Raw genomic sequence first — 14520 nt, 5'->3', positions numbered from 1 at the left:
AGGAGCGGCACAGGCTTGGAGGGCCGAAGGGCCTGTTTCCTGTGCTGTACTGTTCTTTGTTCTTTGTTCATAAATGAGCAGCACATTGGAAATTCTGGCAGGGTGGTATGGGATTTGTCCACCTTGCCATTATCTCATCAAGCTGCAGCTCTGGGCATCAAATACAAATGGCACCCCTGCACACATTCACTTTCTACAACTCAGGACTTGTGGCAAGTAACAGCCACAAGAATGGACAAGTGTTGTGCCTCGAAGTTCAGCGACAAGTGCCTGGAGAGACTATTCCAGGCAATTGAGGATCAAAAGGGGGGGGGGGGGGGGGTCCTCTACACGCATGCTGATCCCAGAGGTCCAGCAAACCCACCATCAAGAATTGGGAGGATCTTGCCAGAGCAATCAGCACCTGCAGCCCTCAAAAGAGGAGCACTTTCCATTATAGGAAGAGGATGAATGATCACAATCTGCTGTGCTAATATAAGTCAAATTTCTCCTCATTCTCAATGCACACTAACTCTCAAAAGGCCATCACGCTTTCGCAGTTACAAGGGACATCACCACTGATTCTCCCTCACACACATTTACAACTTCTTTTGTCACATCCTTCACAATTTGCAACTTCAGCCCTTATATCGGTTCACAGCACACACAGAAGGTATGCATGCTTATTATCCTGCTCACAGTCTGTCTTTATGCAAGATAAACTCACCCACAACACAGAGAAGGATCACATATAGCAGGAGGGCTGCCAGAGCTCAGGCCATTCACCATTTTGAAGAATAGGTGGCAGAGCTGGCAGACGAGGACCATTCCTACTCCAAAAGTGAGATCACGTTTCCCAACAAGCCAATGAGGCCCCATTCACTAGTTTTCATCCACTCATCAAAAGGAAGTGCTCTTTAATGTAGGTGAATCTCCAGCCAATCAGTAATTATCTCTTCTGTCTATTACAGCTACCAGTGAGAAAAGGTGGAGGAACACAGCTAGGCAGCCTATCAGTCCTATCCCCAGACCAACTCAGGTGAAAATCCTGAGGACACACTAAATGTAGAGCTGTCACTGTGTTCATTTGCACCATCTGCCAGGGCAGGAACACACACCTCATTGGGGCCCAGTTTTAGAGCAGGCTTGGGGGTCACCATCTGGTCAGCACTGCACAGATTCGGGTCCACAGCAGATGGAGGCAGTGACAGCCAAGTTCACCGACATTCAGAGGACTGTTAAAAACCAGGTGGCTGCTTAGTCTGAGTCTGAAGTCGAGCCTCTGGAATTGGCCCTGAGAGAGATGTTGGAGCTCCAAAGGCAGGCAGGGTTGTCAGAGGCTGTCTGCAGATCAGAACAGAGAATGGAGGACTTTGTCCATGTTCTGTCTGATGTAGTGGCACTGATATGTGAGCACATCAAGGTCACCATGGGAAGGGTGGCATCCGACATGGAGACCATGGTCCAGTAGTTTGTGTGGGATAAGCACTTGAACCTGGACACCATCACTATAGCCATCAGTGGGATTCACCATTAGCTATTCAAGAGGGAGCTAGGGCACCTCAATATCCCTCCAGGGGCCCTTTCTCCTCAAGGAGTCAGGGAGGGGCAGCGTCAGCTGGATACTCCAGGACAATACAACCAGGACTCTCCAGGGCTATCCAGCCACTCCAAGTCCTCTCTGCCTGTGCCTCCAGCAAAACCAGCTGTTCAGGTTGAGAAGGGTGCACCTGTCTCACAGCAGAATACCCAAAGCAGGCTGGGCTTCACTAGGCCTCAGCCCTCCAGAGGATGCCCGTCAAGGTCAGCACAGGCAACAGAGCATAACAGTCAGCAGGCTGTCTCCACCTCTGCTGCAGATGTTGGGGAAGCACCTAGATAAGGTATGAAAAATAAATAAATATTGAGAGCACAATGGTGGCATGGGTGTTCACTCACTGTGTATATTGTGCACATCAGTCAATATAGGTATTTATGCTGACTTGCAATGGACTTATTCTAACATGATGCTTTTCTGTGTGCATTTTTGGTCACCTTATCTGAGGAAGGATGCTCTTGCTATAGATGGATTGCAGTGAAAGTTTACCAGACTGAGGGTAGGACTGACGTATGAGGAGAGATTGTGTCGCTTCTTCTCGCTGGAGTTTAGAAGAATGAGGGGGGGATCTCATAGAAACCTATAAAATTCCATCAAGACCAGACAGGGTTAATGTCTAGTCTCCCATCGATGGATATGGTGGGCCATTTAAATTACTTTGGCAGAACCGTAATATTCCACTGGGCAGGAGCAGCCATAAAATCCTGGCTTGCATCTCAGGTTTACAGGTTTTTTAAAAAAACTTGTATAATGCACAGAATTAAGAAAGAGAAAAATGCTATTCTTGTTCTGTTTCCTAAGAATTGCTTCCACGACAAAATCAAAGCCAATATAATTTGCTTTAACTTATTTGTAACTGAAATTTTAAAAAAGATATTTGTTCACGGGAAGAAAATCAACCTGCAATTTTTTGTCAGTGAATATGTTCTGTTCCTTAATCAAATTATAATTAATATTTTCAGCATTAAAGTTGGAAGTACAATATGTTATAATACCACACCTGATAAATAACACAACTGATTCCATAACTGGTACTTGTCCATATAATCTTCAAGAACAATACTGAGACACCTGGGCAATGATTTGGAGTATGTCATCACCATCACAATTGCTTCTATCAATTTGGACTGTTCATCACTGTTTTTTCCCTTAGTCCGGACATCAGCAAAGTTTTCTTGATCAATAACTGCCAAAATAAAAATCAAGCAATATGTTTTCAAAATGAATATTCACACTTTGAAACTCAATCAGCTAACCAGATTAGAATATCTTATTTAGACTATTTTTATTAGGCTCATAATAAAAGGAATTATCTTGGTCTGCAAGCACACCAGGTCAAACTTTCCTCTGTCCTAGCCCTGAACTCGCATCTTTTTCTAGTTTCTCCCCTAGCTCCACTCATGCCATCTTCAAGCTTATCTTGAACAAGACCCACCTCCTGCTCCCTCAGTGCTATTCCCACAAAAATGCTGAGAACTCAACTTTCCTTCTTGACTCTTATTTTAGTTAATATTGTTAATGTTTTTTTTCCACAGTGGTCCCACTCTTCTTCAAATCTGCCATAATCATGTCTTTCCTCAAAAAATCTGCCCTGCGCCCCACCACTTGCAAATTATTGCCAAATCTTCAACTTTCCTTTCTTCTCCAAAGTCACTGAACATGCCGTCAATTCCTGAATGCATGCTCATATTTCCCCAGAGCCCCATGGACTGGATGTTACAGGGCACTGTATTCTCCCCACTGACCAAAAGGTCAGTCATCAGCCCGCCCATCTGAAACATGAATGGGACTTCTTCCCCCTTCTGGAAGTCCCACCCTAGAGTGTGGCTGGCTAATCTGATTGGCCAGCAGTTCTGTAGCTCTTACAAAGTTATATTGTGATATCCTCCATTTACTCATTTTTAAAAATCCAATTACGGGATTTGGGCGTCACTGGCTAGGTCAGCATTTATTGCCAATCCCTAGTTGCCCTTGAAAAGGTGGTTGTGAGCTACCTTCTTGAATTGCTGCAGGTGTAAGTACACTCACAGTGCTGTTAGGGAGGGGGTTCCAAGATTTTGACCCAGCATAATCTTTCCCTCAATCAATGTCTTTTCCTCATCTTTCCTTAGGTGATTCTTTTTGATGAAATTTTGTAATGCTATCACTGCTGGGGAAGGTAACATGTTTCTACTGTGGGATTTTGTCATAAGCATTAAGAACTGTCAGGCCATGTCTAGCAAATCAACATGTAAAATAAAGTACTAAAACTACTTTCTTCCAACACTCTTTCATACCATCTAATTTACCTATTCCTTTCCAAATTTAAAATTATTTGCGCACCATTTTTGAGATAATCTGCTATCTTCAGGCTTCTGAAGTCTTTCAAAGATATCAAAATTACTTGTAGAATATTATTGCGTTTCAACACTTTGCATGTAAATTGCTGCTTAGAAGTGACAGTAGAAAGTGTAAAGGTTACTATCAGTACCAAATATTTTGGAAAAATGAAATACCAGAAATGCTTAGAGATAGGCTTGCACAACAATTAATACTCGACTGCTCCTTCGGCCTTTTGGCTAAGATCAAGTGTAGTACGGATTGGATGCTGCGCTTGGTCGAGGTCATTGGGTTGCATTTAAGCTTCATATTCATATGAAGCAATTTTTAAAAGCAGCATCTCGGCCTTTTGGCTAAGATGCAAATGAGATGAAGCCTTGGAGGAGGAAACCTCCCCCTCCTCCAATCAGCTTGGCTCATGTAGATCAGGCCCAAGACAGGGTAAAGGGTCGCATATCCTGCCTTGTCAGCTTGGATCGGAAATGTCTCAACTTGTTGAGACTCTGAATTCGACTTGATTTGATTGAATTGGAAAAGTATTTAAAAAAATACTCGACTGCTCCTTCACATCATTGAAATATAATTTTATGCATTTAATGCAACACAAATTCAATTCCTATACTATTTGTAACCAGAAGCTTCAAAGTATGAAACATTGGAACTAGAGAGGATTGGGAGACATAATTAGCCATAAAGATAGGTATCTTTTGTGTCACTTAAAATAATTCAGCAGCTGAAATAAACACAGATCTTCTTTAATCAATTATGCCAAAACTTAGTGCCATTTTGTCAGGTCTGGTGATACCCATTGTTATCATTAATCTCTTTACAGTCAGTTCGCCTTGGTTGAAACTCAGTAAGAGAGTGGATGGTGCTGCCACCAAGAGACCATTTATTGCCTGAAGTATAAAAAAAATTCATTCATGTAATTTTATAATTGATCAATATAATTTAATCAATTAATATCTTTCATTTTTCTGTACTATTTTCAATGTACCATTTATGTAAAATTCCTAAATGTGCTATTTTAACAAAATTTATCAACTGACTTAAAAGGTATGATTTAATAACTTTGTTAAAACTATCACTGATGAGTTTGAGACAAATGTGTTAATTAAGTGCAGTAAAAATGATAGTTAAGGAAGTTCAATCCCACATGGCCATCTAGACAAAATCTCTCAAAACTATTTTTTTTCCAATGGTAAACATAAAATGGATGATAACATTAATTGACTTAATTGTGTGCATGATATAGATTATGCATAGTTCAGAGGTACAGTTAACAATTTTGGGGTTTCCCATGGGTATTCTCGCATAAATTGGTCACTTCTACAAACAATGTGAATTTTTTTATTCATTCATAGGGATGTGGGAGTCGCTAGCTAGGCTAGCATTTATTGCCCACCCCATAATTGCCCTTGAGAAATTTGTGGTGAGCTTCCTTCTTGAATGCCATACATCAGGCACTATCCAATATCTAATTACATAATAGCGTAAACAGGAACCTAACAAAAGTAACCTGTTGTAAATTGCACTGAATATTGTGTCTTTCACACATGCCCTCACAAAAAGTTTCTCATAGGTGAATACCTAAATGTGATAAGGATTGATATGAATCATTCAGCTGCTTTATGATAGCCATCAAAAGAACATACAAAGTAAAGTAAAAGTTGCAGGTAGATTTAATCTCATTCTAATTAACCACAGAACCCACCTCAAAGACAGGAAAATAATAATAAATGTTATATCATTCCTATTAGTGTGTTTGTTGGGCTTGTTCGGCTACTGGTTCTGTCAATCAAATTATCCACATCAGCTCCCATCTTTGGGTACCAGTTTAAAGAAAACATTTCCTGTTACCCACAAAATTACAGTGATCTTCATGGCTTCATGAGTATTGGCTATGACATCTGGCTCCCATTGTCTATTTTTGCAGGAAATGCTAAGTCACAAATTTTCAAAAACCGGCTTGTCTAGCTTTAATACAAGGCTTTAACATATGCAGCCAGTGGCCTTTTTTTAAAAAGTACGCCAAATCACTTTGCTTTAAACACATCACTTAAACAAAACGTATTCCCAAATTCTGGGTGGAATTATTGAATTTGCGTGAAAACTGGAGTAATTCACGCTGTTTTTTTCAGTGGGAGTTCAGAAAAGAATCTCCCACATTCTGCGCACTGCAGAGGCCACCAGCATGAATATCAGTAAATTTCAGGGGGCGGGGCCTTTTCCTGCTGGAGAGGCTAAAATCAGCGCGCTGGACAGGCTACTGCGCCGGATTTCCGTCCGTGCCAGAAATTGGCGGAGAAACGCACAGGCCATTTAAATGGTCATTTTGATTTCATTTGCATGTGATTAGGAGGCCCGGGACTGAAGTCTCCGGGCACGCTAGTGTCTCCCACCCCTTCACTCCAGCAGGGTTTACACTAGCTCCCCACTAATGGGGACCGATCTGTCAGTGCTGAGATCGGCGCATACATAGTAGCCCCGCACTGCCGGCCACCTAACTGCTGACCAGCTCAAATCGCTGGCCAGCTCCTGCAACCCCCGCAATGATGGTGCTCCGCCCTCCACCCACGGCCCGATCGCTGGTCCCCCCGACCAGCCCCAAACCACCCCCTCCCGGCCCACACCGATCCCCCACAACCGACAGTTACCCCCTCGCATTGCCGACCCTCGCCTCCGACCACACAATGCCAACCTCTCCCCAGCAGGCTGTCCGCACCCCCCCACACCCCCCCCCCAGCTTACCTTGCCCCCCCAGTCCGTACCAATCGCTGGCCTCCATCCTTTCCCCATCGATCCCAACTGCAGAGTGGATGCGGTACCCCCCAGCCCCTAGGCCCTCCTTCCATGAGGCCTCGCCCCATAACCCCCTCCCCCCATATGCCCCATCCCTTGGCCCTGCCCCATGGCAAGTGGGCAGTGCCAAGGTGCCCCTTGGGCAGTACCAGGGGCACAGGCCGATACTGACAGGATGCCAATGCCTAGGGGACACACTCTCCCCTCGCCTGACCCTTTAGGAGGCCCCCATTAGCCCCCCTTCACTCCAGCGGGGTTGAGCCGCTAGTTCCCCATTACTGGGGAGCTAGTGTAAACCCCGCTGGAGTGAAGGGGTGCGAGACACTAGCGTGCCCGGAGACTTCAGTCCCGGGCCTGCTAATCACATGCAAATGAAATCAAAATGACCATTTAAATGGTCTGTGCGTTTCCCCGCCAATTTCCGGCACAGACGGAAATCCGGCGCTGGGAGACGCAAGCGGGGCACGAATGCGCGCGCAAAACCCGCGAATCAGCAGCTGCGGGATTCTCCCGGTCCACTGCACTAAAACATTAGTGCAGCAGGGTGGGAGAATCGCAGCCCCTTTTCTTATAAGATTGATTAAACATCTCAAAAAATGATTGCAACTAACGAACAATGTAACCAACAATGTAGTGTTTTAAACAAATAAAGTAACAAGAATTACATTCAATACACTGAATTGTTAATTACAATATTGAGAATAAATTTAGTGACAGTCTGTAATAGTTGTATTTTAAATATTTGAACCTTTGTACTATGTGTCATAGAGGTTTACAGCATGGAAACAGGCCCTTTGGCCCAACTTGTCCATGCCGCCCTTTTTTTTAAAAAACCTGAAGCGAGTCCCAATTGCCCACATTTGGCCCACATCCCTCTATACCCATCCTACCCATGTAACGGTCTAAATGCTTTTTAAAAGACAAAATTGTACCCGCCTCTACTACTACCTCTGGCAGCTTGTTCCAGACACTCACCACCCTGTGTGTGAAAAAATTGCCCCTCTGGACACTTTTGTATCTCTCCTCTCTCACCTTAAACCTATGCCCTCTAGTTTTAGACTCCCCTACCTTTGGGAAAAGATATTGACCATCTAGCTGATCTATGCCCCGCATTATTTTATAGACCTTGATAAGATCACCCCTCAGCCTTTTACACTCCAGAGAAAAAAGTCCCAGTCTATCCAGCCTCTTCTTCGAACTCAAACCATCAAGTCCCGGTAGCATCCTAGTAAATCTTTTCTGCACTCTTTCTAGTTTAATAATATCCTTTCTATAATAGGGTGACCAGAACTGTACATAGAATTCCAAGTGTGGCTTTACCAATGTCTTGTACACTTCAACAAGTCGTCCCAACTCCTGTATTCAATGTTCTGATCAATGAAACCAAACATGCTGAATGCCTTCTTCACTACGTTGTCCACCATGTGATGCGATGATAAAAGGTAAAGATTGATGTTATGATGGTAAAATACCTGGGGAAGATATATTTTTGTGGGGTTGCCCTGCTTATGCACTGTAACTTCAAGAGAAGAGCCATGTGATTCAAAAAATAGGAAGTGATGGAAATGCAGCAGTTTGGGCAGCACCTGAGAGTGGTGGTGGCGTAATGGTTTCCTCCGGGTGCTCCGGTTTCCTCCCGAACAGGTGCCGACTAAGGGAATTTCACAGTAACTTAATTGCAGTGTTAATGTAAGCCTTACTTGTGACTAATAAATAAACTTCAACTTTTAACTTTATTGTCACAGGGCTAGTAATCCAGAGGCCTAGGATAATGCTCTAGGGACCTGGATTCAAATCCCATCACGGCAGATGGTGAAATTTGAATTAAAAGTCCAACTATGACCATGAAAACATCGTCGATTGTTGCAAAAACCCATCTGGTTCACTTTAAGGAAGGAAATCTGCAGCCTGGTCTGGTTGACCTAAATGTGGCTGACTCTTAAATAACCTCAGAAATGACCACTCAGTTCATGGAATAAAGGGCATCCACATCCCATGAATGAATAAAAAGAATCTATGGAGAGGACAGAGGAGCTAATATGTTTTGGGTGGGTGCATCTACCATTTGAAGTCATGATCTGCTTATTTCTGGTAGATGTTCATTGTGTGTGCGCTGAAGCTAATATTTCATCTGGCATGTTTCCTCCAGAAGTGTGTGTGCATGCCCCAAATGCTATTTTGGAGCATTGAGGGCGCTTGTAACATTCGAAAAACAGATGCTAACGAGCACAATTTCTATACTCTCAGGTTTACTTGTTTTAGCATGGTAACCTCATTTAATGTTGCCATGTTTAAACAGTCAGATATTTGTCAAAATAGTATAAATAATGTTTCAGTTTTCCTCATTCTTTACTGATTCAGAGTATTGCATAACTATTCAAATACCAATCACCTCTCACAAAGACTGACATGTGCACAATCGTAACCAGTCTCATACTTCAATGGTACACTGTATTATCTCCTGCTACCTGCTACCAGCAGTTCAAGGACCTGCTGACAGGAGTTATTAGCCTATCAAGTGACCAATCTTTCCTCTACGGGAGAATCCATTTCTCCAATAAATGGTTGCATGATCACATCATATAAAAATAAATAAACCATGAAAGTGGCCTCGGCACAATGTTACTAGGATTATACGTCATCCTGTGGAGCCACAAAGGAAATGAATGATCGCAACTTACAAGATTGTATTGAATACATTTTATAATTTTAAAACAAAAACTATAATCATTAAAACATTGATGCTTTCCAACACTTTTAAAGTATAATTATTCAGGTAGCCTTCAGACTGAATGCTAGTATGTCCTATATCTAGTGATAGAGCTGTATTAACACATTTGAGACTTCAGAGATACTGGCTGTGGGAATGTAATTCTGTTACTCTCTATGAAGATGTTAAATGTTTTTACTGATTTAAATTAAACATCAGTAAATATATCAATAAGGTAGAAACAGAACCATAATTGACAAAGATGTCAGATAACAAAAACACAAAGGGAAGGTAAATGATGATGATCTTGGCTAAGAAGAGTGCTGATAGCAGCCATTAAGAGATCAGAATGTGTAAATGGCAGAACAAAGCAGAGTGTCAAAGGACAACCTGAGACATGTAACAGATGGGGGTGAGGTGTCCACAGCATTACCAGTAAGAGGTGGATGCAGCTGAGTCTGCAGCTGGAGTGGGAGGGCACTTCCATGTTGAGGCCTCCTTGAAGGGCATGTAAATCGTGTCTTCAATCTGTTTCTCTCCAGACCCAAAACAATACTGACTCCTGTTTTTCACCCTCTGTGGGGAAATTTATCTGTATATATTTGAATGAGGGATTTTGCAAACAAAAGTATGGAACAGATTGAATCACTTGACTCACACTGCACCTGGTTAAGCAACTACTCGATTTTAAATATCTCATCCTTATTTTCAAATCCCTCTATGATCTCATTGCTCTCTTTCACTGTAATCTCCTCTGGCCCCACAATTCTCCAAGCTATCTTTTCTCCTTCACTAACAGCCTTTTGAGTATCCTTAGCAGCCAAAGCCCCAAGTGCTGAAATTCCTAAACCTCTCCATTTCTCTCCCTACCTTTTCTTGAGAGCTCCTTAAAACCTAGTTTTTTGACCAAGTTTTTGGTCACGTGTCCTAATATCTCTTTATGTGGCTTGGTGTCAAATTACACTGTTGTGAAGTGTCTTGGGATGTTTTACTATGTTAAACGTGCCAAATAAATGCAGGTTGTTATTGTTTTATGGAATCCAATGTGAGGGATTTCTCTTTTTAAACACTAATCATGCATCACTTTGTTAATGTCTATATTTTGATGTTGAAAATATTGGAATGGAGGAGAAAAGTTGACAAGCAACAGAAACCTGAATGAAATACAACAATAGTACTGGAGTTATCTGTGCCAATGAACTGTCTTGGAATAAGTATAACTAACACTATTACTGGGATATTTTATCTCATTGAGTAGCCAAAAGACAAAAGATTATTTAATAAAAATTTATGCTGATCTTATAACTACAACCAAAGTGGATCATTTTAACTCATTAGCAGAATTATTACTTCAAACATTAAAATAAATGAGAGGATTAATTTAATGAAAGATTGCTTGAACATGCCTTTAAATTGCCTGCTTTATTTTAAATTATTTCAGAATGAAACAAATGTATGTGACGGTTAGACAGTCCCTGAGGTCCGTAGATCATAAAACTATCAATTGTTCGGGTGATCTGAAGGCACAGTGATTAGCACTGCTGCCTCACAGTGTCAGGGACCCAGGGTTCAATTCTGGCCTTGGATGATTGTGTGAAGTTTGCACGTTCTTCCTGTGTCTGCATGGATTTCTTCCCACAGTGCAAAGATGTGTAGGTTAGGTTGATTGGCTATGCTAAATTGCCCTGTGTCCAAAAGATGTGTAGGTTATATGGATTAGCAGGGTAAATGTGTGGGGTTACAGGAATGCTCTGTCAGAGAGATGGTGCAGACTTGGTGGTTTCTATGATTACTGAAAGAAAAATTGTTTCCGCATTCACTCTATTATATGTATGTATAGAAAATGTTTACAGCCAACAGAACTTGATGCATGTACAAACCCACAGAGATAAAGAAATGAATATTAGTCCAAAGCATCCAATAAAATAAGAATATAAAATGGCTATAAAAATGCGCAACATATAAAAAGAGCTCCAAATTACATCAAGGGGCAGCAATATCATTAAACATGATTAAGATTCTGATATGCAAAAGTAATTTAAAACATTCGTGTGGAATCATTTACAACTATATTTTTACACAACAAAAGCTAGTTACCTGAGAGGAAAATGACTGTATACAGAAGATAAATTAGCAGGAAATTAGGATGTGTAAAACGAGTTAAGAGGAGGAGTCTAAATATAGCAGGATCAAAGTGTTGCATGGCTTCTTCAGTGCTAAAATTTCTATGTTTTTATACTGATTTTAGACTTTTTTTTATAAATCTGCACATGGGGATCAGCAAAAATATCATACCATCATCCCTCATTAAATGCACAGTAAAGAGCAACAATTCTATTGACATCAATATTATAGATCATTCTGCAGAGTAACCATTCCTTTGAAATGGATAAACACTAGTATTATTTTGTCAATGGCTGAATGGCCAAATTTGCTGCTATTTATTTCAAACCAAGTACAGGGTACTTACAATTTGGACTATTACTCTATCATTACACTTCCAATTTATTCTCCAAGTATACATTTTTTAAAGATTTACTGTTAGTTGTGATACTTGGTCCTCTTGACTGATCATAGGAAGTTTCACCATTACACAGTAAATTGATGCACAAATGTACTGTATCCTAGAGCAAAAGAACATGGCCAGATTTTGCAACTGCTGCTGCTAGATGTTAGTGAGGCCGCACAACTTCCAGTCTGAAGTGCACTAGGTACTTGACAAAGTTTCCCTCAGCAGTCTTCTACCGGGGAATTTTCGCAAGGGGTGCACAATGAGTGCAGTTGATAGTAACGTTAATTTAAAAAGTTCATCAAATTTTCCACTGATCTGAAAATTGTGGTGGACCAACCAACTGTACTCCCAAAGGCCCTGTGCTGCAAATAGCAAATATGAAACCACATAGAATTTGGGCTAATTGCCCAATAATACCTAATTAATTACACATTAAAATATTATATATATAATTCCAGGCATAAGGGGTCTCTCAATTCTCAAATAGTTAACAAGGAGGCCCACATTACTTTAAAAGTTAAAATGGATTGATTTATTAACATTGAATCCTTTAAAAGTCTGATGAATCTTGTTGAAATTTAAGATATATGATCTTCTAGCCTGAATTATTAGACCTTCTAAACATTATGTTAAAATGATTTATTTGCTCAAAATTATTGTACTTTCTGAAATTTTTGTTTAAATTTAAATTTTGAAATGTTTAGTTTTTAATTAATAATATTAATTCTATCTACTAAAATCTGATTTTCCAATGCTTTTCCTCATGTGATTTTCCAAAATCTTTTACTGCAGCAGCCTTTCCTCAGTAGAAAAGCAGAATGCCCGGATCTTCCGAGGAGTGGCAATCATCCTGGATTGCCGCTCCACGAGATAATTCTGATGTTGCTCCACATTTCCTCTGCGAACTTCCACCAGCTTTTCCAGAAATGTGGAGTGCAGTATCCACTGGGAGTTCTGTCAAAGCTGTGTAAAGTTGGGGGAACACAGGATAGTCCTCTTCTTCAGCACCAGCTGCCATATGATAAGTTTAAATGTCCAGTCTTTGAACGGATGAGTGAATAGGTAAGTGTATGAATGAGCAAATGGTTAGGGTGGTGGTAGCTGAGTAAATGGGTGAGGTGGTAAATGGGTAAGTGGGTAGGGTTGTTGTGTGGGTAGGTAGGTGAGCTAGGTAGGTTGGGAGCAGGTAAGTGGGTAGGATGGGCAGGTGGATAATTGACTTGGTGGGTAGGTGTGTGAATCTCTCAACCAGAGAATGATCGGGCCTCCCTCCTCCCTCTCCCCCCCGCCTCTCCAACCAGAGAGCGATCTGGCCTCCCCCCCCTCTGCCACCCATCAGTGAATGATCTGGCCTCCCTCCTCCCCCCCCACCAGAGATACATCTGACCCGCCTCCTCCTCCCTCCTCCCCTCCTCACCAGAGAATGATCTGGTCCGCCTCCCTCCCCCCTCCACCACTGATCTGAGTTAGAGAGCCATTGGAAGCTCTGAACTTCCCTCTTCAGAAGCTGGAGCGCCCGAAACAGACCTTTGCCGAGCATGTCGGTTTTGCGCCGAATCTGGATGCGCGAATGCGATGGTAAAGGGGGAAATGCTGGTAAAGTTGAGTGGGCAACCCATTAATTCAATTTAAATGCATGCAAATGCATTTAAATCGCCATTGCGCCCATTTCAGGCACGATTCGGATCGTGGCCATTTTCAGACCTTGGGAAAGTGGGCATCTGTGCGGACGTGGGCGCGGATCGTGTTAATGGCCTCACGCCCAACTTTACCAAGTTTTCACGCTCAAAAATGAGCGCGACGCAATGATCAAATCGGGCCCATATTTGTCAGGATCCAAAACTCCATTTCTTCAGCGAACTGCTTGCAGTCCCAGTACTGGTTCCACTCCCAGTGCCACTGCTGGAGCAAAAGAACTGCTTGCCATTTGATTGGCTGGCAGCTCTTGGAAGTGGGGTTCCCTCTCCAAGGGGGCGGAAAGCCTGTTACAAGCTGTCTTGCACTCCACTCACATTAACTGCAGCTTCTTGCTGCCAGTCTTCACCATGGCATAGGAGCAGTTTATGCGGCTCTGCCTTTCAGCTCTGATAAAGAGTAAGAAGAGCAGCAACACAAACACCAGCAGCATCAGCTGCTTTCTCCTCAGCCACATGCTGCTCCAGAGGGACTAGACACAGAGATCCGGCACCAAGGAGGCAAGGCTGTCAACACAGGGTAAAACAGGCAGAGGATCATTTCTCTTCACATGTGTAAGCACAGGTGCCTCGTAGGCCCAGGCATACACAGCAGGTCATTGCTGACATCTTCAACCTTCTGAACTAAGGCCTCCTTCCCAGTGCCATTAAGGTCTCTTTGTCTGTGGCTCTCATCAATGTTGTGTGCTGTCTTCTCTGCAAGAAAAAGCAAAGCATTATGAGTGTTAGTAATGGATTGTGTGGATAAGAGGGTAAAACAATATTTCTGGAGGGTGATTGTAAGGCATGGATATGAGAGGGCTATAGGATGAGGTGAATATGAGTATTGGCTGCTCGGATGGAGATGTGAAGTGTCTGAAGAGTGAGGAACCAGTGGAGCTTCAAGGCGCATTGCTCTTAGGAGTAC

General features: G+C 42.2%; 1 protein-coding gene across 1 annotated transcript in view; it reads right to left on the bottom strand.

Annotated features, from left to right (window-relative positions):
• kiaa0825 (KIAA0825 ortholog) overlaps positions 1 to 14520 on the bottom strand; it is a 406047-nt gene that overhangs the window by 236059 nt on the left and 155468 nt on the right. Inside the window, exon 14 of the mRNA XM_078214786.1 lies at positions 2577 to 2762. Coding sequence (XP_078070912.1) covers positions 2577 to 2762 — 186 coding nt within the window. The remainder of the gene's footprint in view (positions 1 to 2576; positions 2763 to 14520) is intronic.

The sequence above is a fragment of the Mustelus asterias genome, chromosome 6 (genome assembly GCF_964213995.1).
Source record: "Mustelus asterias chromosome 6, sMusAst1.hap1.1, whole genome shotgun sequence".
In the NCBI taxonomy this organism is placed as follows: Eukaryota; Metazoa; Chordata; class Chondrichthyes; order Carcharhiniformes; family Triakidae; genus Mustelus; species Mustelus asterias.
Note: the sequence above shows the minus strand (reverse complement) of the source record. Positions and strands in the feature narration are given on the sequence as shown.